This window comes from Pongo pygmaeus, chromosome 1 (genome assembly GCF_028885625.2).
Source record: "Pongo pygmaeus isolate AG05252 chromosome 1, NHGRI_mPonPyg2-v2.0_pri, whole genome shotgun sequence".
In the NCBI taxonomy this organism is placed as follows: Eukaryota; Metazoa; Chordata; class Mammalia; order Primates; family Hominidae; genus Pongo; species Pongo pygmaeus.
In genome coordinates, this window is record NC_072373.2 from 45,243,137 (window position 1) to 45,269,704 (window position 26,568).

General features: G+C 48.6%; 2 protein-coding genes across 3 annotated transcripts; both read left to right on the forward strand.

Moving 5' to 3' along the window:
* Window positions 1-1,691: 1,691 nt before the first annotated feature.
* On the forward strand, window positions 1,692-17,478 carry GOLT1A (golgi transport 1A). 2 transcript variants are annotated; one of them, XM_054479163.2, is made up of 5 exons: window positions 1,695-1,893; window positions 12,645-12,736; window positions 13,821-13,999; window positions 16,382-16,445; window positions 17,145-17,478. In XM_054479163.2, exons 1-5 carry the CDS (start codon window positions 1,869-1,871, stop codon window positions 17,181-17,183), a joined length of 399 nt encoding a protein of 132 aa, XP_054335138.1. In that variant the 5' UTR covers window positions 1,695-1,868; the 3' UTR covers window positions 17,184-17,478. The 2 variants fall into 2 exon arrangements, with proteins under 2 accessions (XP_054335147.1, XP_054335138.1); XM_054479172.1 differs by lacking the exon at window positions 16,382-16,445 and having other exon boundaries at window positions 1,692-1,893; window positions 17,145-17,472.
* A 1,522-nt stretch (window positions 17,479-19,000) lies between these two features.
* KISS1 (KiSS-1 metastasis suppressor) lies at window positions 19,001-26,158 on the forward strand. Its single transcript, XM_054479187.2, is given in 4 exon segments — window positions 19,001-19,262; window positions 23,634-23,774; window positions 25,782-26,066; window positions 26,069-26,158. Coding segments are annotated over 3 exon segments (420 nt in total). The 5' UTR covers window positions 19,001-19,262; window positions 23,634-23,671; the 3' UTR covers window positions 26,101-26,158.
* Window positions 26,159-26,568: the final 410 nt, after the last annotated feature.

A 26,568-nucleotide genomic window follows, 5' to 3' on the forward strand; every position in this document is an offset into this window, starting at 1 on the left:
AACCACTTTTATCTTCTTTTCTTTTCCCAATCCATCCTCTATCCCCCATTGCCCATTGGAAATATGTGATCTCTAAAGCCCTTTAAGATCCCAGAGACTGAATTTTACCTCAACGCTGATATGTTTCAAGACAGAGGTTGATGTGTCTGTGGTACTCTATGGCGACCCCATTCCATGGGAGCTATTTTGACAATACACACATATATAAGACTCAGTTCCTTTGCATGCACATCATACTTCTATATTATCTCCACCTTGTGCTCTCTAATTTGCCTTGCTATGTTATCCCTATTTCAATTAAGATGCTTTCCTTCTCATCATATGCAAGTACGTCTGGTCTGTTATTCCTTATCTAACAGTTTTTATTCTATGTTCACTTCCTGCTACTCTTTCATTTTCTTGCATGTGTGTGATTTTTGTTTTTGCGTAGAATGGCTCGTCTTCTATTTCTTTTAAATTCAAACATATATGATGTGTGGGTGCAAGCAATCTGCCTATTTCATTTATGTCTTCTGGTAAGTCTTGCCTGAACATTTATATATTGAAAGACATCATGTTTTATTATAATTTATCTTTTTGTTTCCTTTTAAAAAATTATGTTAGCTTTCCTTGGTTTTGATGTTGTTGTTTGGTTTGTTTTTTTGAGACAAGATCTTGCTCTGCTGCCCATGCTGGAGTGCATGGCTTGATCACAGCTCATCGCAGCCTCGACCTTCTGGGCTCAAGCAATCCTCCTACCTTAGCCTCCCCAGTAGCTGGGACTACAGGCAGGTACCACCACATCTGGCTAATTTTTTATTTTTATTATTGTAGAGACAAGGTCTCACTATGTTGCTCAGGCTGGTCTGAAGCTCCTGGGCTCAAGCAATCCTCCTGCCTTGGCCTCCCGAAATGCTGAGATTACAGACATAATGCATTTTGTATCCCAGGCCTATTTGCATTTTTAAATGATGTATGTAGATTAGTCATATCATCTTTGAAATTCATGTCTTCATTTCTGGACAGAGAAGACATTGCAAAGTGGATGTTGGCTCTCCTGGCATTGAGAACCACTGCTCTGCGATGGGAAAAAAGGATTTTAGGAAATAACTGCCCCTCCTTTTGCAGACCCAAAGGACGAATCCATGTCTACACAGCTGGTGGGTAGACTAGAACCAGGCCCCCTAAATTGTCCAGTCCTGCCCCAACCCCAAATTCAGGGCTTTGTCTTCCATAGCTCAACATCACAGTCAGTCCAAAGCTTGGACGCCGCTTGGGGAAAGGAGGTCGAAGACCTTCATGTCTAACTTCCCCCATGGCGCTTTTGCCATTGATTTAACCGGATCTGGCTCTGCCATTAGGGCAGCAACAGGCTTTGTGCTCAGTCGCTCATCGCCTCCCAGCGCCTAGCATGTGCAATAGCAGAGAGCAAAAAGCTTGACTTTCAAGATGAATTTAGTACATTCCCAAAGGGATGCGCAGATGCCAACTCTTCCCACACCATCAAACCAAGCAAGAAACCTGAGCACCCCCTAGATTCCAATGCTTCCGCATACAATCTAAGTTTCGCGGAGCAGACGAGAGCCGCAGAACACCGGGCGGTGCGAGGAAAGGGTCAGGTGGGCGGTGCCTTCCCCGGGCGGGCGCGGCAGGTGGAGGGGCGGGGCATTGCCCTACCGGAAAACGGGAGGAGGGAGCCGGCGAGTAGAAGCACCTGCGTGGTGTGCGGGGGTGGAGCCGGGGCTAGAGGGAGAGTTAATGATTTGCCACAGGCTCATTTCGCAACTTAACCAAGGGTCAGCTTCCCGTGACCATGTACCAGCTGCGTCCTCTGGGCCACGCTCCACTTGCCTGCTTCCACCCGGAAGGCCCCCCAGGCTGAGTGCGGCATGATCTCCATCACCGAATGGCAGAGTGAGTGGGGTGAGCGGGGCTGCAGTGGGCTATCCAGGCCAGGCTCCCTGCCGGCTGGCTCTGTCTCCCAGCTGGGCTCGCTGTCACTACAAGCGTGACCTACAAGCGTGACCTCTGGAGCCAGGGGCTGGGAGCTGCTGTGCTGGCACCCCGGGGCAGCAGGCAGGGTGGGGTGTGGCTCCCTACCCTCCAGCGGGTGGGAGTTGCTCAGGGCCCACAGGTAGCCAGAGGCTGGTGCCCAGGGGACCTGGCAGGTTCCCCAGTCGCACTGACCTCTTTCCCATCCCGGGTTCTTAGAACTGGATTGCCACAAAGGTGGACTCAGGAGGCCTCTGCCCATTCAGACATCTTTCCCCACACCATCAAGGTCTCCTGTGGCCCTGGGGGCTTCTTATAAAAAACTAAACTCCACTCCCCTGACCAAACCACCACACCCTCACTCCTAAACATCCTTCGCCTTCTTTTGGGGGAAGAGGTAGGGAAGAGGTCTTGGAACAGGTCTGGGGCCATGGGAAGAACCGTGGCTCGGTGGGCTTCATTTGGGTGAGTTACTTAAAGCCTCTGAGCCTTGGTTTTTCATCTGAGAACTGGTGACAGCATTCTTTTGTTCACTCAACAGATTTGTCTCTGCTGTGTGCCAAGCACTGTGTTGGACATAGAGTGTCCAACGTTAAATGAAACTGACTGCCTGCTTACATTCTAGAGAGGGGAGACAGGTAATTAACAGAAAGAAGTATGTAGTATATCAGAAGATGATAAGTCCTCTGGATGAAAATAAAACAAGAGGAGGCTATGGAGTTTGAGGTAGGAGGGGTCGCTATTTTATATAGAGTGGTCAGGGAAAGCTCACTGAGAAGGTGAGCCTTTATTCAGATCTTTATTCAGAGATCTATAGGAAGTGAGGAAGCAAAGCCATGCAGCTCTCTGGAGGGGAAATGTTCAGGAAGCAGGGACAGGCAGTGCAAAGGCCCTGAGGCATTAGCATACTTGGTGTGTTTGAAGAACAACAAGGAGGCAGGTATACCTGGAGCAAAGTGAGGTGAAGGGTGAATCATAGGAGTTTAGGTCAGGGAGGTCACTGAGGGGTCAGGACACTGGAGACTTACAGACCATGGTAATGACCTTGGTTTTGTGCTATGGTGTGATACTTCCTATTTCTATGTTTAAAAGATCATTCTGGGTGCTGGGTTGAGAATAGGCTGTGGAGGTATGAAGGCAGCAGCAGGGAAGCCAGTTCTTTTTTCTTTTTTTGAGACAGAGTCTCACTCTGTCGCTCAGGTTGGGGTACGGTGGCACAATCTCTACTCACTGCAACCTCCACCTCCTGGGTTCAAGCCATTCTCCTGCCTCAGCCTCCCAAGTAGCTGGGGTTATGGTCACCCACCACCACACCTGACTAAGTCTTGTATTTTTAGTAGAGACGGGGTGTCTCCACATTGACCAGGCTGGTCTCAAACTCCTGACCTCTCAAGTGATCCACCCGCCTTGGCCTCCCAGAATGCTGGGATTACAGGCGTGAGCCACTGCGCCCAGCCAGGGAAGGCAGTCCTGAGTGTGTGAAGGTGGAGGAGACCAAGGTGTCAGCAGGGGATTAGTGGGGTGTGGTCCATGCTGGATCTGCCTTGAGGAAAGTGTAGAGGATTTGCTGATGGATTGGACGTAGGGTGTGAGAGAAAGAGGAGTCAAGAATGCCTTGTATATTTTTTAGCCTGTGTAATGGAAAGGGTTGAGTGGGGGGGAAGCAGGAATTGGGCTTTAGATGTGTTGAGTTTGTTTGTGCTGTTAGACATCTGGGTGAGATGTCAGGTAGGTGGCTGGGTATGTGAATCTGGAGTTCCAGGTAGAGGCCTGGGCTGGAGACAGAAATGTGGGAATAATCTGCATATACATGGTTTTTAGGACTATGAGCATTCGTGAGATCACTGAGGGCAGGCACAGTTTCTCACCTCCCCACTATTGACATTTTGGGGCAGGATAATTCTTTGTTGTGGGGGCCTGTCCTATACATTATAGGATATTAGCAGCATCCCTGGCCTCTATCCGCTACATGCCAGTAGCACCCCCACTCCAAGTTGTGACAATAAAAAATGTCTTCAAACATTGCCAGATGTCCCCTGGGAAACATATTTCCATCCTGCACCCCGCCTCCCCACCCGCAATCCCCTCAGCCCAGTTGAGAACCATGGACCCGGTGAATAAAGATATAGACAGAGGTAGGTTGGGTCCTCAACCCAGTGGCACGCTGACACTTTGTTAAACCAATTAGCCTGCAAGTAATATACTCTTACCAAATATGATAAGCAAGTCCTGTGAGAGAGAGAAATGAGGGATTTAGGTCAGGGAACAGAGTGGACCAGCTTTCCCTGAGCAACTGACATTTCAGTTGAGACCTGAATGATGAGGATGCACTGTCAAGTAACAAGTGAGAGGCAGGGTGTTGCAGACCAGGAAACTGCATGTACGAAGGCCCTGAGTCAAGAGGGCTCACATGGAAGCCATGGAGAACAGTGTGGTTGGAGCAAGGCAGGCAATAGGGACAGTGGCAGGAGATGAGGTGGACAGGCAGGACTGGGCCCCACCAGGCAGGGCCTGTGAGCCGTGGTGTGGATGAGAAGGCTCTGCTGCAGTCTAATCTCAGTGGGCAGCCGTGAAGGAGTCTAGGCAGTACGCTAACATGATCAGGTTGTATGTTTTGCAAGACCCTTGAGCGCCGTGTGGAGAAGGACTGAGAGGGTGCAGGAATAAAGCAGGAGGCCATATGGGGGCTGCTGCATACATCCAGGAAAGAGATGATCGTGGCCGGGAATTAGGTGGTAAGAATGGAGAGAAATGGACAGCTTTCAACATGTATCTTGGAAGAAGAAAAGAAAACTTAGCTGTGGATTTCATGGGGGAGGGGTGGGCTTTTGCCTTAAGTGGTGGGGTAGGCGGTGGTGACATGTTTACTCATTTGAGGACAACCAAGGGAGGCACAAGTTGAAGGAGGAAAGATAAATTGACCAGTTTGGGATTCAAGATTAGCCCAGTTCAAGATGGCTGAGAGAAAACCAGGCAGATATGCCAAGTAAGCAGCTAGATATGAGTTTCAAAGCCCAAAGATAGGCATGGACTAGAAAGAGAGACATCAATGTCATCAGCATACAAGGGATGTTTAAAGACGTGAGAGGCTGGGTGTGGTGGCTCACGCCTGTAATCTCAGCACTTTGGGAGGCTAAAGTGGGAGGATCGCTTGAGGCCAGGAGTTCAAGACCAGCCTGGGCACACTGCAAAACCCCTGTCTCAACAACAAAAAAATTTAAACCAATTTAAAAAAATTAGCTGGGCATGGTGGCCAAGTGCCTGTATTCCCAGCTACTCAGGAGGCTGAGGTAGAAGGATCCCTTGAGCCCAGGAGTTCAAGGCTGCAGTGAGCTATGATCATGCCATTGCACTCCAGCCTAGGCAACAGAGCGAGATCCCAGCTTTAAGACAAAATTAAAAACAAAAATAAACACATGGGAATACATGTGGAATTAGAATGAGAAGAGAATTGAGCTTGGGCACAAGCCCTGTGCAATTCAAATCCCAAGAAGAAGAGAGAGAAGTAGGAGCTGGCAGAGGAGACAGAGAAAGGGCAGTTAGAGCAGTAGGAAGAAAATCAAGAATGTGTTGTGCACAAACCAAGAGAAAGGCTGTTTCAACACCAGAGTGGTCAGCTCTAACAGATGATGGTTCACACCTGCCCATTGGATCTGATAACATGGAGGTCATTAATGGCCAAGGCAAGAGCATTGCCTGTGGAAGTGGACTGGACTGGGTTGGTTAAAGGCATTTTTTATTTTTTGTTTTGTTTTGTTTTTGTTTTTTGAGATAGAGTTTCACTCTTGTTGCCCAGGCTAGAGTGCAATGGCGTGATCTTGGCTAACTGCAACCTCTGCCTCCTGGGTTCAAGTGATTCTCCTGCCTCAGCTTCCTAAGTAGCTGGGATTACAGGTGCCCGCCAGCTCACTGGCTAATTTTTTGTATTTTTAGTAGAGACGGGGTTTCACCATGTTGGCCAGGCTGGTCTCGAACTCCTGACCTCAGGTGATGATCCACCCACCTTGGCATCCCAAAGTGTTGGGATTATAGGTGTAAACCACCATGCCCGCCCAAAAGGCACTTTTTGGAGCTCGAGACTAGGCTCAAATCCTGCTTCTGCCAGCTGCTGTGTATCCCCAGGCAAATGACTTAACCTCTGTGTTTCAGTTTTGTTTGTGAAATGGTGCTAATAGTAGTACCTATGTCACAGGTAGTTATGAAAATTAAATGTGTTAATATACTTAAAGCATATATGTGCTTGGACTATGCCTGGCACAGTATGTTCATTACACTATCAATCACTATTGCTAATTTTAAAAAATGAATGAGGCTCTTTCTCTCCTTATTTCCCTCCTTCCTCTTCCTGAACAATTCAATCTTAAAGCCATTAGGTTTAACACAGAGAAGGGGGTGCCCAGAGTGGGGTGTTAGAACCCCAGCAGGGTGAGAAGGGTGTTCACACTAGGGGTGACCTGGTGCAAAGTATCATAGGCAAAGCATCCCCTGCAGGGTCAGGGATGGGGTGGTGAGGGGCCTGGCAGATACTGCCTTAAGAATAAAGAAACATTATCAGCTATGGGGCAAATTGACATCTTGCACCACCTACCAGGATGCAGTGAGAAAAATACAGCATCACATCTTGTGCTATTTCTGTCTAAGATGCATAACCTGAATCTAGTCGTGAGGAAACATCTGACAAACCCAAATGGAGGGATGGCTACAGAATAAGTGGCCTGAATCTTCAAAAGTGTCAAGGTCATGCCAAGGAAAGACCAAGGAGCTGTTCCAGACAGAAGAGTTTAAAGAGACATGATCATTAAATGCCACACAGAATGATGAACTGGATTCTTTTGCTATAAATGATGCTACTGGAGTAACTGATGAAGCTTGAATGGAGTCTGAGGGTTAGAGGATAGTCACATATCAATGTTAATTTCCCAATTTTGATGGCTGTATGTTGGCTGTCTAGGAGAATTTTTTGTTTGCTTGTTTATTTCAATAGGTTTTTGGGGAACAGGTGGTTGGTTACATGGATAAGTTCTTTAGTGTGATTTCTGAGATTTTGGTGCACCCATCACCCGAGCAGTGTACACTGTACCCAATGTGTAGTCTTGTATCCCTCAGCCCCCTCCTACCCTTTCCCATGAGTCCCCAAAGTCTATTGTATCATTCTTATGCCTTTGCATCCTCATAGCTTAGCTCCCACTTGTGAGTGAAAACATATGATGTTTGCTTTTCCATTCCTGAGTCACTTCACTTAGAATAATGATCTCCAATTCCATCCAGGTTGCTGCAAATGCCATTATTGCATTCCTTTTTGTGGCTGAGTAGTTGTTCATTATATATATATATACACACACGCATATATATACACATACATATATATATATGTATGTATATGTGTGTGTGTATATATACACATCACAATTTATTTATACACTCATTGACTAATGGGTATTTGGGCTGGTTTCATATTTTTGCAATTCCAAACTGTGCTGCTAGAAACAGGCATGTGCAAGTATCTTTTCCATATAATGATTTATTTTCCTCTGGGGAGATACCCAGTAGTGGGATTGCTGGATGAAATGGTAGTTCCACTTTTAGTTCTTTAAGGAATCTCCACACTGTTTTCCATAGTGGTTATTCTAGTTTACATTCCCACCAGCAGTGTAGAAGTGTTCCCTGTTCACCACATCCACGCCAACATTTATTTTTTTTGTTTGTTTTTTTTGATTATGGCCATTTTTGCAGGAGTAAGGTGGTATCACATTGTGGTTTTGATTTGCACTTCTCTGATCATTAGTGATGTTGGGCATTTTTTCATATGTTTGTTGGCTATTTGTATATCTTCTTTTGTGAATTGTCTATTCATGTCCTTAGTGTCCAGGAGTTTTAAAAATCACACCAAAGCATTCAGGGGTGATGAGGTATGAGGTGGAAACTACTTTCAAATGGTTCAAGAAAAATATTCTTTGTACTGTACTTTCTAGTTTCCTGTACATTTGTGATTCCTTTAAGAAAAGGAAAAGGGGGAAAAAAGACAATGGTGTTCTGAGACTCACTGCGCGCCTGAGGCCAGAAGGACTCATCTGCCTGCTCCATGAGATATTGTTTCCTTGGAGCTGTAGCTGACTTCTGGAGCAAGAAAGACATTGAACCTGGCTTTTCTTAAAGTGAGCTACAAAATGGGGAGTCAGGGAAGCCTGGCTTGTCTGTATCAGATGGCCGTGGGCTCTTCTTGGCAGCAACTAGGGAGTTGCAGAGCAAGGAGCTAAACAAGGGCACCAGTGCAGCCATCAGTGTGCCTTGCCAGGGAGACCTAAAGCTGGTCTCTGAGGTCTGGGGAGGTCTCCACTTCTAGGTGGCGCCTGGAGAGCCAGGCCTCCCTGAAGTTACCTTGGCCTCCCAGCTTTTTTCGGCTGGGTGTAGGCGTGACAGCCCTGGCCGCCTCCAGCAGAGGGCGCGCTGCCCAATCTGTCTGGATCACGGGGACCGTGCCCGGCAGGCATGCCTGTCACTCCTGGGGGCATCTGTATGACATCCCCACCCCTTCGCTCTTTCTGCCTTGGTTGCTGCCTGAAAAGAACTTTAGGAGCAACCTCTGGCTGGGTAACTTGACTAAAATAGCTAAGCTACTCCAGAAGCAAGAGGCAAAGGCAGGTCTGAAGTTTGTGTGTGAGAAACACAGTTTCTGACCCTTTTCTGTGGGGTTTTGTGTCCCACTGAGCACTGAGAGCACTAAGTGTGGCCCATAAAGAAGGCTGCCCCCATCACAGGAGAGTCCTGGAATTGCATCTGCCCTTAAAGAAGAGTGTAGAACAGGTGGAGGAGGGATAACTATGCCAGCTAGCAAATCACTGCTGCAGAAGAAGAAGGAATAAATAGGAGAATGGACATCATGTGTGAATTTGAGAAACTTACGCTGTTTCTACAAAATGAGTATGAGGCTGTTCTTAAGTGTGTGCAGGATGAACATATAGAAAGTTCAACAAAACGAAATGAAAACCCCATAAAATGTGCACATCGTGTTTCCACACAAATACACCTACTGAGGGGGAGGAAAGGGTGTATAGTCAGAGCTGAAGTCAATGACAGATGTTTTTATGGCAGGCATAAGCCAACAACAGATATTTTATAACAAGCATAAAAACCTAAAACACTTTTATCATTTGGGTTAAACAAAGATGACTGTGGTCTTCCTCCACAATATTCTGACCTACACGAAATTATTTTGGTAATTCAGGTAGATGTAACTCTAGATTCTCACTGTGTTGTCTCTGAGGATGGAAATGTTGACAAAACACAACCTTCATCACGACCCACGGGGGTGATATTCTGCTGAGCTGTCCCAGCTTCTAAGAGATTTAATTCAGGCCAGCAGGAGGAGGTAGAAGTAGGAAACAAGCCCAAATCGATCACGAGGCTTGTCAGGAACACAAGGAATCAGCTTTTAGTAGAAAATGGATTCTGGGCAGCTGGGTGATATGTTGAGAGAAATTATGTTACACTGGGTCCCAACAAAATCCAGTTTCTGCCAAAAGTGAGATCCAGTAAGACTGGCATGATACCAGACTATGAGTTGAGTTGAACAAGGTTTCAGTCTATAATTTGAATGCTAGATCTCATCACTGTATTTTTCTTTTTTCTTTTTTTTTTTTTTTTTTTTGAGATGGAGTTTTCCTCTTGTTGCCCAGGCTGGAGTGCAGTGGCGTAATCTCGGCTCACTGCAACCTCTACCTCCCGGGTTCAAGCAATTCTCCTGCCTCAGCCTCCCACGTAGCTGGGACTAGAGACGCATGCCACCATGCCCAGCTAATTTTTGTATTTTTAGTAGAGACGGGGTTTCACCATGTTGGCCAGGCTGGCCTTGAACTCCTGACTTCAAGTGATCCACCCACATCAGCCTCCCAAAGTGCTGGGATTACAGGTGTGAGCCACTGAGCACCTGGCTTCATCACTGTATTTTTGATGATTCTTTTAAAGAAGCTCTTTGACCTTTTTTCTGTATTGGAATTGATCCTAATCCTCTTAAAATCTGCATAGCAACAGATGATGGATTAACTACCCAGAAGATGATTATGTTGTTTCATTTTCTTTCAGTTGTAAATATAACTCAGCCAGTAAATCTAGTCTCGATAATTTTGTTTTTGTTTTTACAGTTCTGCCTCTAAACACCAGAATAATTTTTCCCCTCACTTTTAACAACCATCTGCAAAAGCATATTAATAATACCCAGTTTCATAGAGGTTATGAGAACTGATTCTAACGAGTCCAGTAAAATTTTTGACAAGGGTATCAAGACCATGAAATGGGGAAAGAAGAGTCTTTCCAACAGATAGTGCTGGGAAAACTGGATATCCACATGCAAAAGATGCAGGTGGATCCTTACCTTATACTATCTGCAAAAAGTAACTCAAAGCAGATCAAAGGCCTAAAAATAAGAGCTAAAACTATAAAACTCTTAGAATGAAACACAGGGGAAAGCATTACAACACTGGATTTGATAATGATTTCTAGGATATGACATGAAAAGCACAGACAACAAAAGAAAGACATCAATCAGACTACATCAAAATTTAAAACTTCAGTGCATCAAAGGACACAGTCAACAGACTGAAAGGTGACCTACAGAGTGGGAGAAAATATTTGCAAATCATATACTCGATAGTTAACATCCAAAATATATAAAGAACTCCTACAGCTCAACAACAAGAAGAACAACCTGTTTAAAAAATAGGCAAAGGACTTAACTAGACAATTCTCCAAAGAAGATATACACACAGCTAACAAGCACATGAAAAGATCATTAATCATTAATCATTAGGGAAATGTAAGTCAAAACCACAATGTATACTACCTTATACCCATTAGCATGGCTGCTATCAAAACAAAACAAAACAGACAAAGTATTGGCAAGATGTGGAGAAATTAGAACTCTTGTGTACTGTTGCTGGGAATGTTAAATGGTGCAGTCACAATGGAAAACAAAATGACAATTCATCAAAAAATTAAAAATAGAATTATCATGTGATCCAGTATAATTCCGTAATTCCACTTTGTGGGGTATACACCTGAAAGGATCGGAAGCAGGGTCTTGAAGAGATATTTTCTTACACTCATATTTATGGTAACACTATTTACAATAGGTAAGAGATGGATGGAAGCCCCCCAGATGTCCATCAACAGATGAATGGATCAACAAAATGCAGGATACAGATAGCAATGGACTATTATTCTTTCATAAAAAGGAAGAAAATTCAGACACATGCTACAACATGAAGGAATCTTGAGAACGTTATGAAATAAGACAGTCACAAAAAGACAAATATTGTATGATTCCACTTATAGGAGGTTGCCAGAGTAGTCAAAAATTCATAGAGAAAGTAAAATGGTGGTTGTTGGAGGCTGGTGGGAGGGGAATGGGGAGCTACTGTTTAATGGGTATAGAGTTTCAGCTTTGCAAGATGAAGAATTCAGGAGATGCACTTAATACCACTGAACTGTACATTTTAAAATGGTTAGATGGTAAGTTTCATTTTATGTGCACGTTGCCACAATTTAAAACTTAAAAAGGTAACAATTTAAAAACAAAGCAACAGAATGAATTTTTATTTATTGACTATCATAGTGGCAAAGATAAGTAAAATGAACAATTCTGAGTGATGGAGAGGGTTAAAGAAAAAAGGAACTATATATCCGGTTATTGTACAATGCGTCTTGAGGGGAGCGATCTGAAATATGTTTATCAAAATGTCAAAAATGTAGCCCTTGACCAAACGAGGGGGCCTTCATGTCCTGCACTTCTGGGCCACACTTGCTGGCTCTGAGCGAACTCCTGCAGCTTCAAAGAATGCCCTGAGACACTTACAAAGCTTGGGAATGGGGGCTCACTGTCAAACCTTGGGAATGGGGGCTCATTGTCAGTGTGGGTCCAACCTCGGCAGAACTGCCCAAAGCCACTGGGCTGAAATGAGAGTTGGCCGAAGAGTGTGTGGCGGGCCTGCAAGGTGCCTGCTGCAGGAGGGAGGGAGGACAATGGGAACAGGTGCAGGCTTGGGTCTTGGGTATAGGTCCCAGCTGGGAAGAGGAATGCATTCCTAACTGATGACTTCTGTTTTCCCAATCCAGTGGGAAATGTCACCACCTGAGAGTGGAGACAGGGCAATTCTGAGGAGAAAGGAGACAGTGTGGAGAGTTGCTCAGACGGGCCAGCCTCTTGAGAAAGGACCAGGAGAGCTGGGTGGTTCTGAGGCTCTTTAGGGCTGGTGGTCCTGAGTTTGCAGTGGCTGTCTTCTACGCAGTGTGGGCTGGGCTCCAGTGGTTCTCAGTTGCACAAGGCAGGAGCAGAGGAGGCAGATGCTATGTTCAGCCCTGATACTGATGTGGATAATGTGGCTTTTGAGGACAAGAGGAGGCTGAGAGTATAAAGTGGTCAGGGCAGCACCAGCTTCCACACAAGGCTGTGGTGAGGACAGAATGCCACTGTGTACAGAAGTGACAGCACAGTTCCCAGGTGCCAGACAAAGCTTCATGCCATCCTACCTTCCCCTGAGAGCATGAAAGCTGAGATTCCTGGATGGAAGTGGAGTCACCCCTACAGAGGGCACCTGTCCTGTGGCAATGGGGGAAGTTTCAGGGTCCCCACCTGCTCCCCAAAGCCCTTTCCTCCACCACCTCCTTGCCCATTGCAGAGATTGGTGTGGGGATCACCGGTTTCGGCATCTTCTTCATCCTCTTTGGAACACTCCTGTACTTTGATTCCGTGCTCCTGGCCTTTGGAAACGTGAGTCCCCCAGCCCTGTGTCCCCACTCCCCTGCCCCAACCTTTCTGAAGTCTCTATTGCCAGGATAGTCCTGGTAATAAAGACTTAAAATTTATTTAAGTCTTTAAATAAATCCCTTAAGTAAGTCCCAAGTTTATTCAGACTATGCCTATCCAGGGGTCAGACATCATCAAGCCTGGGCAGAGGAAGGCACAGGAAATGGACGCAGAGCCTGCTGGCACCAAGAATCTGAGGGCCTGGATTCTCACACCGAGCTCTGGGCGAGACCCTGGGGGTTCTAAGAGGACTCCGACACTGTCCCTGCCCTCTGAATCCCACTCTAGGACTAGAGATATAACATGACATACATGTCTGGGAGGAAGGCAGGGGCCATGGTAAACACATTTAATAGGAAACAAGGGGCTTAGTGGAAAGAGGGCACACTGAATGGGAGAAGGGTGGAGAGGGATTTGGAAAGGAAATGGGTGAGGAGGTGAATAAAGCACTTCCAGGGGGATTGGAACAGCAGGAGAAAAGGTGTGGGGAAGGAGCAGGGAAGCATGGGATATGCTGGAAGAAAACCAGAGAGTTCAATTTGACGAGAGCCTGGGCACTCTTAAGGGATCATTAGGAGCCAAGCTGAAGACAGTGATAGGGCATCCAGGGGAGGGCCTGGAGGGTTATTCTGTAGGCAGTGGAGCCTCTGAAGGTTCTGTGTGACTTTCAGTATGGCTGCCTAACCTACTTAGGCCTCAATCTTCACTTCTTTGGAATAAAAATCCCGCCCGATTCCATCTTCCCCAGATGGTATGGTGAGAAACCAAGTCCCATATGAAAAAGTGCTTGGGCTCCAGGGAATTGGGTGGGCAACCAGAAACCGTCAAAGGTTTCTCATCCATCCCCCTGCCTCTGCGCAGTCCTGTTCCCAGCCAGCAAGACTTATCAAGGCTCTGGGATTCTGCCATATTGCTGGATGGCCCTCACTCAGATGGTCTTGAAGAGTTAGCACATCCTGCCGCTGCCCGCCGCCTTGCTCTAGGCCTAAGCCCCCCACTCCTCAGGGGGCTGGTGGGTTTGCTTCATGCTCCCCTCCCTCCCCTACAGCTGCTGTTCCTGACGGGTCTCTCCCTCATCATTGGCCTGAGGAAGACCTTTTGGTTCTTCTTCCAACGGCACAAGCTCAAGGGAACCAGCTTCTTCCTGGGGGGTGTGGTTATCGTGCTCCTACGCTGGCCCCTCCTGGGCATGTTCCTGGAAACCTATGGATTCTTCAGCCTGTTTAAGTGAGTGCAAATCCCTATAACCCTGGACAGACCCACCAAAGCATCTGAGTGGCTGAGATCACCCCAGCAGGGAGTGCAGAAGCTGGGACTTTATCCTGCAAGAGATGAGAACCATGGACACTTTGGAAAGGCCCCCTAAAGTAGGCTGAAGGGTACTTTGGAGGGATTAGCCCATCCATCAACAAATACTGATAGAGTGCCGACTGTGTTCCCAGCACTGTGCCCCCAGCACTATGCCTGTGAGCAGGGAAGAGACACGAGGCCTGCCCTCAAATCTCAGTGATCCAGCTGGAGAGGAAGGGCAGTGAGCTAACATGTTCCAGGCACACTCATGATCATCATCTTATTTTATCACAACAACCCACTATAGGATCATCCTCTACTTCATAGATAAGGAAACCAACACTCAGAGAAGTTGTCCCCGGCCTGAAGTCTCAAACTAGTATGTGAAAAAGGTTGCCCTTGACCCAGGGGGCTCTGGCTCCTGACCCCGTGTCATCTCCTGATGGGGCCTGTGTCAGCCCTGGGCCTGGGAAAAGGCAGGGTGGAACTCAGCCATGTTGTGTGGCCACTGTCAGGCCTGTAGGCACTTAGAGGGGCGCCCAGAGTAGTGTCATAGAGGAAGCAGGACTTGAGAGAAGCCTTGAGGGGTGGGTAGGGTCTAAGAGAAGACTGGAGGGTACTGAAGGAAAAGGAAGGAAGGGGTCTCAGAGAAAGTGGGGGTGGGAAGGAAGACTTCATATGTCTACAGGGTAGTGTGGAGAGAATAGGGGTGGGATCGGGACAATGGAGACTGGAAGAATGATGGCTTCTGCAATGATGGAAAGGAGTGGGGCTCAGGAATCCCTGGGTTCTCATAGGAGCTCCATTTGCTGAATGCAGCCCTGAAACCCCCTGATTAGCCTGAATGGCCGAGGCCTCAGAGACTTCGGGAAGTGTGGCTTTAAATTTTCTCATGCATACCTGCCATCTATTCATTCCATATTCAAATGTCATTTTATGGCTGGGCGTGGTGGCTCACACCTATAATCCCAGCACTTTGGGAGGCCGAGGCAGGCGGATCACTTGAGGTCAGGAGTTCGGGACCAGACTAGCCAACATGGTGAAACCCTGTTTCTACTAAAAATACAAAAAAAATTAGTCGGGCTTGGTGACAAGTGCCTGTAATCCCAGCTACTCGGGAGGCTGAGACACAAGAATCGCTTAAACGCAGGGGGTGAAGGTTGCAGTGAAACAAGATTGCACCACTGCCTCCAGTCTGGGTGACAGACCGAGACCCTGTCTTTTAAAAAAAAAAAAAAAAAAAAAAAAAAAATCTATCTATCTATCTATATCTATATATATACATATATGTCATTTTCAAACAGTCACTTATTCAAATTGTCAAATATATAATAAGCACCTACTGAGTGCCAAATACAGGGCCAGGTGTGAGGATGTGGCACTGAATGAGGAGAAAGTTCCTAAGGAATTTACAGTTTAGTAGGGAAGACCCATAAATAAATTCTGACAACAGTTAGCATTTATGGAGGGCTTAGAAAGTGGAGTGGGACAGCAGCAAATTCGATAGTTCAAACTGAAAGTCAGCCTTGACAAAGACACTGTGCAGTAACACAGAAGGCAAACAAATTACAGCTATCAGGGACCTCAGAGTGCAGTGAAACCTTGGGAAATTGAGGCCCACAGTAAGGAAGTGGCTCAGCCAGAATCCATATTTCAAATCTCCCTTCCCATCCGCCACACACCGGGATCCCTTCCCATGCCAGCCTTGGCACCTCCAAGCCCTGTGAGGGGTCACACATGTGTCTGCAGTCAGGCCTTGGCAGGGTATCTTTGATGAGAGCAGGGTTGCCAAAGGCAGGGGTGGCTGTGTGCCTGGGGGAGCCAGGGCACCAGGGAGCGTAACGGTGAGCATGGCTTCCAACAGCCCCCCACGCCCAGGGCCCAGGACACCCGGGGCAGGTGGAGCTCAGGAAGAGAAGAAAGCTTTAGGCCAGAAGAGTAATAATCATGACAGTAACAATAATAAAAATAAGCACTTCCTGAGCATTTCTTTGTACATGGCCTTATGATGTAGATACTGTTATTGTTAGCCACATTTTATGGCTGGAAATTGAGATTCAGAGAAGTTAAGGAATTTGCCCAAGTGTATATGGTGCCAGTAAGTGGTAGAGCCAAGATGTGAACCCAAGGAGTGTGACCCTGGGGCCTTCATTCTTAATCATGTCACTCGACTGCCTCTCGGAACACAGGAGTGCAGAACCAAGCCTGCCCCTGGTGTGCGGAAGCCAGAGCTTGAACCTTTCGGTGGACCTCAGCCTCCTGCCCTCTATCCTCCCTTTCTGGGCCTTCTGACTCCTCCCTTCTCCCCTCTGCTCCTAGGGGCTTTTTCCCTGTCGCCTTCGGCTTCCTGGGCAATGTCTGCAACATCCCCTTCCTGGGTGCGGTAAGCAGATGATGCCTGCAACCCTGCGGGCGTACCCTGGGGAGTGAGGGGGAGCACACGGAGGGAAGCTGGTAAAACTGCTGCCCCAGGGGCAGTGGCCTCTCCCCTGTCTCCCCTCAGGCTCCCTAGCCCAGATTTGGTGCTTTAGGCTCCTCTTACCCCCGCACCTTCTCCATTTGACAAGAGCCCATGAGGAGAGGGGATCCAGATGCAGTTGTAGCTCAGTGTGGCTGTAGAGGAAGGTAGCTATGAATAGCTTCCTGTTTACAGCCAAAGAAATGAAGACGCAGAGACTCTAGGTGACTCAGCCAGGACATGCCTGAGATTTCTGGGGATCTGGCTAAGTGTGGGGCCCCAGGCATGGAGAGAATGTATGACAGCCCATGACAGCAGGAAAAGCTGTCCTGCAGGTGGCAGATTTTGTCCTCTCCTGGGGATAGGCACAGCCAGTGGTATCCAGCCCCTGCCCCTCCTCATCCCTTTCTCTGAAGCACCTGGCAGAATGTGAGCTCTCTGAGGAGCCCAGGGAGACCCTACAGCCAGTACCCCACCATAACTGCCAGCTGGACACAGCCCCTACAGCCCCTCTCGTATCTGCACCTGGCACAGCCCCTGACTCTCAAGGCCAGCTCTGTAATAACTAGATATTGCATCTGCTCTCTACCCTTTGTCTGGAGTAATGATTCTTGGCTCCCACAGCTGTTCCGGAGACTTCAAGGCACTAGCTCGATGGTCTGAACAACAGAGATGAGCTCCTTGAACTTGGATCATTGGTTGAGGGGGCTAGAGGGAGAATGGGAACCACCCCCTCAGTCCCCCGCACTGACTCACTCCCCGACATATCCGGACCTCCCCAAGTCCAGAAGGAAGGAATGGAGCTAAGCAACTGACGTCAAATCCCCAAGTCAACTCAAGAGGCTGCCAGGAAGCAGAGATGCAGACCCCAAGGAGACTAGGCTGGGGCTGGCCTCACACCCTCACTCTATATTTATGGGAGGAAAAGTGAAGATTAAATTCCCAAGTTGTACGTGTGTCTAAGGCTCAGAGTTGGCATTTTTGGCCGGGTGCAGTGGCTCACACCTATAATCCCAGCACTTTGGGAGGCTGAGGTGGGCAGATCACCTGAGGTCAGAACTTCGAGACCAGCCTGGCCAACATGGTGAAACCCCGTCTCTACTAAAAATACAAAAATTAGCCGGGCGTGGTGGCAGGTGCCTGTAGTTCCAGCTACTCAAAAGGCTGAGGCAGGAGGATCGCTTGAACCCGGGAGGCGGAGGTTGAAGTGAGGTGAGATCACACCACTGGATTCCAGCCTGGGCGACAAAGCCAGACTCCATCTCAAAAAAAAAAAAAAGTTAGCGTCTTCAGCCCATTAAGACTGCCTCCTGCTTCAGGGCAGACCAACGTACACATCATCCCCATAGCGAAGTTTTGGTCTATGAGGGTCAGTGCTGTCTTCATAGGCTATCATTTCTGTCCTGGTGTTTAACAGCCCTAATGGGTGTGATAATAATATGTTTGCAAGCCCCTGTTAACAGTAAGCATCAGACAACTGAGGGGTGCTAACCTGCAGACTGCTGGCATGCTTCTCCAGCATTAGGGGATGACCAGGTCGAGCTTGTGCTGGGAGAGAGTCTTGTCTGAGGGTAGAGACATAGCCCCTGCCTTCAGAGACTCCCAGCCTGATAGAAGAAACAGTCTCTGCCCTGGAAAGCCCCTTGTCCAAGGGTACAGAGAGTTATCGCAGGCTCAAGAAAGAGACAAAAGTCACTTGCGATGCATGCGGTTAGCAAATACCTATTGAGGGCCCTCTCTGTATGTGCCCAGCAATGGAGTGGGTGCCGAGGGTACAGGAGGAAGGGGGCCTGTCCCTGTCCTCAAAGTGCTGTACCTGAGCAGTCACAAAATAGTATGGTGGTGGGTGCCACGAGACAAGGAGGTGGGGCCCCCAAGCAGGCTGTGGATGTGCTGCCACCTGGAAGTCCCCTCTCTGCACACCTGGCACTTCCCAGGTGCATCCACCTTCTGCAGCTCCCATTTCGTCCTCGTTGCTCATAACTGGTTACTCACCTAAGGTCTCTGACCACGCCATAGCCTAGTCACCTCAAAACCCTGTGCTGAGGAAGCGCTCAGGAACCGAGGAAAGAAGGGAAGCAGGAAGGAAGAAAAAAGGAGAGAATCTCCGCCACCACCACCCTGCGCCAGTCACAGGGCGCAGTCTAGGAGCCGCCTGGAGACCCACTCTGACCTGGCTTTCCCTCAGAGCTGGGAGCGTGGGGTGTGAGGAGCCCCCGGGTCAGCCTGTGCCCTTTTCCTCCCCTCTTCCTGTCCTTTTCTACGTCTAATTCAGACTAGGTGTGTCTGTGGCTCTTCGGAGAGGAGACAAGACATTTCACACTGACACTTCTCCCCGCCCTCCTCAGATAGCCCATTTCCATGTTGTTTGGGGGCAGGATGGGTCCTCTGGGTGGGAAGAGGGTGTGGAGGATGGAAAGAGCCGGTAAGAAGGAGAAAGTCCCGCCTTGGAGGGCTCGGGTGGGGCAGGAGGAGAGGCTGCCTCCAGTCACAGAGCCCGGAGGCAGAGGCCTCCCAAGGTGCCGTGCTCTCCAGGAGGGTCTGAGGAGGAGGGAGGGGCGGCAGAGTGGGCCTGTGCTTGGAGACGTCACCCCGGGCTTTATAAAAGGGATGTGATCAGGGAGCTGGGGAGAACTCAGCCCGGGAGCCCAGCTGCCCACCCTCTGGACATTCACCCAGCCAGGCGGTCTCGTCACCTCAGAGACTCCGCCAGACTCCCGCCCAGGCCAGGACTGAGGCAAGGTAGGCACACTGCGGCGTCTACCCCTGGGAAGGGGGTCTGCCCTGACCTGGGGATGCTCTGGAGGGGAGCAGGGAATCTGTTCTAAGACTGACAGATGCATCCGGGCAGGTAAAGGCAGGGGAGGGAGACACTGATCTTTCCTGTTTACCGGCCTGGCCAGATTATTCTGGGATGCCTGGGCGAATACACTGAGTCTCACTTTATTTGTGAAGCTAACACTCTGGGGATCCCGAGGGCTCTCTCTTGCTGTGGAAGGAATACATGCAATAAACAAACGCTGTGGCTGGAATTAGAGACCACAGACACTCTTGGATGGACCTGGGGAACCCCTCGGGGCTCTTCAGAGCAATGGGGCTCCTCTGAGCAGCTTCCCCAAATTACGGATGGCAAATACAAGCCTAACCAAGGGCATCTACCTACCCACTAAGAACTAGGGGCCACTTCACTCCAAAAGCTTTCCAACCATGCCTGGAATTTCTCTGTCACTCACTGGATACAAACCCCCCAGGGTGGAGGGAACCACAAAAATTGTCTACAGCAGGTCGGCCACTCATGGCCCCTTTCCAAATAATTCATTTCTACCATATATATTAAGTGCCCCGATGGGCTGGGCAGTGGAATCTGTGTGTGTGTGTGTGTGTGTGTGTGAGAGAGGTGTGTATGGGTGTATGTGTGTATATGTGTGTGTGTGTGTGTGGTGTGTGTGGTGTATGTGTGTGTATGATGTATGTGTATGGGTATATGTGTGTATATGTGTGTGGCGTGTGTGTGAATGTGTGGTGTGTGGTGTATGTGTGTGTACGGGTGTATGGGTATATATCTGTGTGGTGTGTATGTGCATGTGTGGTATGTGTGGTGTATGTGTGTGTATGATGTGTGTGTATGGATGTATGTGTGTATATGTGTGTGTATGATGTGTGTGTATGGGTGTATGCGTGTATATGTGTGTGGTGTGTGTGGTTGTGTATGTGTGTGTATAGGTGTGTATGTGTGTATATGTGTGTGGTGTGTATGCATGTGTGGTGTGTGTGGCATATGTGTATGTGTGTGCATGGGTGTATGTGTGTATATGTGTGTGGTGTGCATGTGTGGTGTGTGTGGTGTGTGTGTGTGTATGATGTGTGTGTATGGGTGTATGCGTGTATATGTGTGTGGTGTGTGTGTGCGTGTGTGGTGTGTGGTGTATGTGTGTGGTGTGTGTGGTGTATGTGTGTGGTATGTGTGGTGTGTGTGTGTATGATGTGTGTGTATGGGTGTATGTGTGTATATGTGTGTGGTGTGCGTGTGTGGTGTGTGTGGTGTATGTGTGTGTATATGTGTGTGTAAGGGTGTATGCATATATATGTGTGTGGTGTATGTGTGGTGTGTGTGGTGTATGTGTGTGGTGTGTGTGTGTATAATGTGTGTGTATGGGTGTAAGTGTGTATATGTGTGTGGTGTGCGTGTGTGGTGTGTGTGGTGTATGTGTGTGTGTATGATGTGTATGTATGGGTGTATGTGTATATATGTGTGTGGTGTGTGTGTGCGTGTGTGGTGTGTGGTGTATGTGTGTGGTGTGTGTGGTGTATGTGTGTGGTATGTGTGGTGTGTGTGTGTATGATGTGTGTGTATGGGTATATGTGTGTATATGTGTGTGGTGTGCGTGTGTGGTGTGTGTGGTGGTGTATGTGTGTATGTGTGTGTATGATGTGTGTGTATGGGTGTATGCGTATGTATGTGTGTGGTGTATGTGTGTGGTGTGTGTGGTGTATGTGTGTGGGGTGTGTGTGTATAATGTGTGTGTATGGGTGTGTGTATATGTGTGTGGTGTGCGTGTGTGGTGTGTGTGGCGTGTGTGTGTATGATGTGTGTGTATGGGTGTAAGTGTGTATATGTGTGTGGTGTGCGTGTGTGGTGTGTGGTGTGTGTGTGTGTATGATGTGTGTGTATGGGTGTAAGTGTGTATATGTGTGTGGTGTGCGTGTGTGGTGTGTGTGTGTATGATGTGTATGTATGGGTGTATGCGTATATATGTGTGTGGTGTGTGTGTGCATGTGTGGTGTGTGTGGTATATGTGTGTGGTGTGTGGTGTGTGTGTGCATGTGTGGTGTGTGTGGTATATGTGTGTGGTGTGGGGTGTGTGTGTGTGTGTGTGTGTGCTGGGGTCAGGCAGAGTTGTCTCATGGCGCACATGGTAAGTGCCATCCACAATGGGAAGGAGGCACTCGAGGGGAAAGGGGAGCTGGAAGAAAGAGCACCACCCTCCAACCACACAAGCCGACTGCCCTCCTTCCTGGCCCACCACGCTGCTTCCGCACAGAGAACCAGAATGCTCCATCTGAAATGTACATCTACACACATTCCTGTCTGGCTCAGACCCCTCCAGGATGAAGCCCCTGCAGGGCCCCTTCCCCCAGCCTTGTTACTCGCTTTCTCTCCATGCAAAGCTCCATCCTCTTGTCTAGCTAGAGGGCCTGAAGTTCCCTTTGCACCCAGCCCCTGCCCCTGCTGCAGCACCTTAGCACTGTCCTGGGAACACTTTCTGTAAACCTTTCAGCGATTCATGCTCAGAAACAGCTGAAGTGCCACCCCCTACCAAAAATCTGCCTGGGCCCCCTAGGTTGGGTTCCCCTGAGCTCCCATATCCCCTTGTGGATTCACATGCATCCAGTATGTCATTTACAGTGTTATTTTGAAATGGTCTGCTGATGAGTCAATTTCTCATGCTGGACTTGAGATATTAGGGGCAGCAACTCTGTCTTAGCACACCTGTGCACCCCTAGCACCTAGCACAGCACCAGCACCTAGTCGGTGCTCAAGGAGTGATTTCCAAATCAACCCAGACCCTGTGCATCCACAGTCTGAAACGCTTTTACACTATTCTCTCCAATGGATTAATCCTGCCTCTACTCCATGCCCCAGCCCTGGGCCTTAAGGTAAATGCAGAAAGCTGTGGTCTGGGTTTCAACTTGTCACAGTATCAAAGTCTGCAAGGATAAGTAAACTTCTGAGCAGGCGGCTGGTGGCCAATCTGATCCAGGGTTCTTATTTTATAGATGGACCAATGAGGTCTGGAGATGGGGGTGACTTGCTCACATTTCACAGGGAATGAAAGCAGAGCTGGGGCAAGATTCAAGTACTCCTCATTTTATTTCAGGGTTCTTACTCTTTACTCCATGCCTGAGTCCTGCAGGGAGCTGGGTGAGGAATGGGGGGTGGGGGTGCGGGTGCAAGAGCAGAGAGATGCGTGGGCCTGAACCACCATTAGGAACTGATGGGCACAAAAGTTTCTCATCCCCCAGCCCCCCTTCCCCAGGGAGAGCAGCTCCAGGCTGTGGGTCAGGCCAGGACAATCTTTTTGCTCAGCTGGCATTGCTCCTGCCTCCCCAGCCTTTTGTCTTTAATCATGTTTGTTGGACAGTCTCAAAGTGTCTGGTGACTTTTTCAAAAAGAAATTAGACTTGGGAGCCGGAAGAGGTGGGGCGGGGTATGTGGGGGGTCGGTGGGGCAGCGCAAGGCAGGGTGATGGGAAATGGTGTGAGAATCAGGGCACACGGCTCCCATCTCAGCAGCCAAAACGATGAGGCCAATTCAATTCATAGCCTCTCAGAGTCCACAAAGAATAGACTATGGAGATAATTGACCTGATAAATCAAGGAAAGGTTTTTCTTTTCCATGAATGATAGGCAATAAGACAATTTAATGACCGTCTTCAAGGCTGTGAAGGGCTATGAGAGAGAGCAAGATGATTGCCTCTTTCTTTCTTTTTCCTTAGAAAAGAAAAAGAAATAAGTTTCTCTCACAGCAGGAGAGAACAAGGTCAGACTTAAGCATATGGATGGGGAGAGTGGAACACAGAAAGTTGTGGATTTGTGCAGAACCCACCATGGAAGGAAGAGGTGCCTGCTGCCAGGCTCCAGAGAGAATGTTGGAACCTCAAAGTCCCCCCACTCAGTGCCCTGAAGTCCTTGCCCTACTTCACCCCTCTCCAGTCACTCCTATACATGGCATCTCACCCCACCTTTCTCAAACATTCCTCTCAAGCAACCCTGAGATTCAGAATCCTGGCCATTCTCTGACCCAAGCAGTCCTGCCCCTTCCACCAAATTGGGTCTTTCCTTTTTTCCTAACTTTACTGTCCTCACCTCCTCCAGGAAGCCCTCCCTGATGACCCTCACCTAGCATGAATTCAGCTTTAACTACACTGTGTAAAGAGTCTCAATCCCATTTCACTGATATATTTGTTTAGACTCATCCCTCTACCAGGAGCCTCCAAAGGCAAGAACTTGCCCCTCTCTTGGAGGACTGTCCCTTTTGCACTGGGCTCTGCCCTCAGCACCCAGCCCAGATCCTGTGCCTGACCTAGTCTTTGTTCCCTCTCTCTGTCTCAGCCTCAAGGCACTTCTAGGACCTGCCTCTTCTCACCAAGATGAACTCACTGGTTTCTTGGCAGCTACTGCTTTTCCTCTGTGCCACCCACTTTGGGGAGCCATTAGAAAAGGTGGCCTCTGTGGAGAATTCTAGACCCACAGGTATGTATCCTCCGGGGAAAGGAGTGGGAGGGAGCAAGTGGGTTGTTGCAAAATGAGCTTTCCCGTATTTTCCATCTAGTCGACTGGTGTGAGTTTAACATTGCATTTGGTGGAAATCTAAGACTGGCACATGTGCAACTCATTGAGGGGGTCCCGTTAACCCTGCAAGTGACAGATGCCTTGCTTCTGTGATGGCCTCAGTCCGCTCACCTAGGTTCCAGGGCTTGTTAACCCTTGAGCTCCTTCATGGTTTCCTCACACTGTGTTCTCTGCTCTACATCAGCAACCTCTCTGTGCCGATGTTGAGAAAGAACTTCATATGCAACCTTCCTTTATTGATGACCTCAGATTCTTTGTGGAGAATCTGAAAAACAAAAAAAAGAACAAAAACAAAAAACAAAAAAAAAACCTAAACGAAAGGACAAATATTTGATACCTATTAACCTTTTGGGGACAATGAACTGTCTCCAGTTCATTGGGGAACTGATAAGCTGGAAAATTTGAGACCCACAGAGGTAAAGAGATTTCCCCAGAGTCACTCAAACACTGTGGAAACCCAGCAGGTGTCAGAGCTCCCCAGGAGTGTGTCTGGTGAGTGGCACAAGCTAGAACAATACTAGTCCCCAAGTCAGGAGCTGTGGCTTGGCACACTTCCTGGTGTCAGCTTTCTGGGCAAACTAGAACCCATGACTTAGCTTCTCTGGATCTCAGTTCCCCCAGCTATAAAACTTGGGGCATGCCCTCAAGGCATGACATTTGATGTCATCGTATATGCCCATAAGACCTTCCAGAGCACAGAGGACATGGCCCCGGGTGTCGTTTGCCAAGCGTGTCTTCTGTCCTGGGATCAGGCGGTTTTCTGGGTGAGGGAGGCTACCCCAGACAATAACCCCACACTGCCCAGGGACATAGGGTTGTTGGCTCTTTTTGGCAAAAGGCTTTAGGTGAGGTCACCAACAGCAGCCTGAACAGTGATTTACTACTGCTCTAGCACGTGCAACTGGGGAGGAAGCCATCCTCCTCCTATCTCAGCCAGGCCCTGGGCAAGGGCTGAGGGACCTCGCAGGCGACTGCCATTAACTCGGGACCAGGTCCACACTCCTCTTTTCCAGACTGTGCCAGGGCACGGAGGAGCAGGGCTCAAAGCCAACTCCCGCCCCAGCACATCTATTCACAACCATTCACACACCGGGCCTCATTTCCACTAATCTCTTGCCGCAATGGGCTGGGGTTATTGTCTACGCAGAGCTAGTTGCCCTATTTTACAGCCAAAAAGTACAGTGAACTTAATGAGCCTTGCATGTGAAGTGCCTTCCAAATTAGCCTTGTTAATCCTCAGAATGAAGGAGAGAAGTTATACCCAGGATGGAGGAAGAGAGCCAGTTAAGGTGACCCAGAAAATTTTTGTTTCTCATTGAGTCCTTATGTAGCTTATTGGGCAGCGGGGGAGGGGAGGCGCTCACAATTCTTACCAAAGACGAGGGTTGGAACACTGGTGTGTGGGGCCACAATGTCTTAGCCCCACTTTCTTGATTTCTGTTACTACACGTTTTTAACTTTTATGTATTTAACAGGCATTTATTGAGGCCCCACTATGAGCAAGCCACCGTTTCAAGCACTATGAGAGATACAGAGATGAATTAACATGGCCCCACTGCCCAGGCTGCTCACAGCCAGGAAGGGGCCCAGAGCTGGCTGTTTAGGAAATACTTTGGTTTTCTTTATTTCCATGCCCTACCCTGTTTGTTTCCTAAAAGGAAGTAACGTAATATGCGAGTTATTTAAGATAATTCTGGCAAACATTCTAAATCAAAGCTATGTTGGAAGAGGGAGGCGCCTAGGGCCTAATCATCCCAGCTAAGATGATCGTGCTGGTTCGCATGGCACTGAGCTCCGAGCTTCCAAAAGGTCAAGGGAGGAAAAGAAGGATAGGATGGGATGAGAGGAGGTGTTGCAAAGCCATCTTTCCCGGACCCCGGCCTCATCTTTCTGTGCCCTCTGTCCTAGGCCAGCAGCTGGAATCCCTGGGCCTCCTGGACCCCTGGGAGCAGAGCCTGCCGTGCACCGAGAGGAAGCCAGCTGCTACTGCCAGGCTGAGCCGTCGGGGGACCTCGCTGTCCCCGCCCCCCAAGAGCTCCGGGAGCCCCCAGCAGCCGGGCCTGTACACTCCCCACAGCCGCCAGATCCCCGCACCCCAGGGCGCGGTGCTGGTGCAGCGGGAGAAGGATCTGCCAAACTACAACTGGAACTCCTTCGGCCTGCGCTTCGGCAGGCGCAAGCGGGAGGCGGCACCGGGAACCACGGCAGAAGCGCTGGGCGGGGCTGAGGGCGCAGGTGCGGGGCAGTGAGCTTCAGACCCTAGAGGAGTCAGAGCATGCGGGGCGCGGCGGGGGACGCAGGGCTAAGGGAAGGGGCGCTGGAGCTTCCAACCCAAGGCAATAAAAGAAATGTTGCATAACTCACTGACCTGTGGTCTGTGGCTCATTTTTGCAAGCAGCTCTGATGAGGCTGTTCCCCTTCCATCCTCATTGGATGGTTAGCTGATTTTAAGAGGCCTCTGGTGTCATTAAGGTCAGTGCTTCTCACACTAAATGTAATGAAGGAACAGGCGGTTAGTTCTCCAATCCATTGCAGATTGGTACTTAAAAAAAAAATTAAAAAATGGATCACTGAAAACCTGAAAAATTTAAAAACAACAAAAGAGAAGACCAAATTGTATGCTGCTGGAATGTTTCAGCGATATCAAATTTCTATAAAAATTTCTGGAGATGTCCTCAGAATGCCCAGACTTATC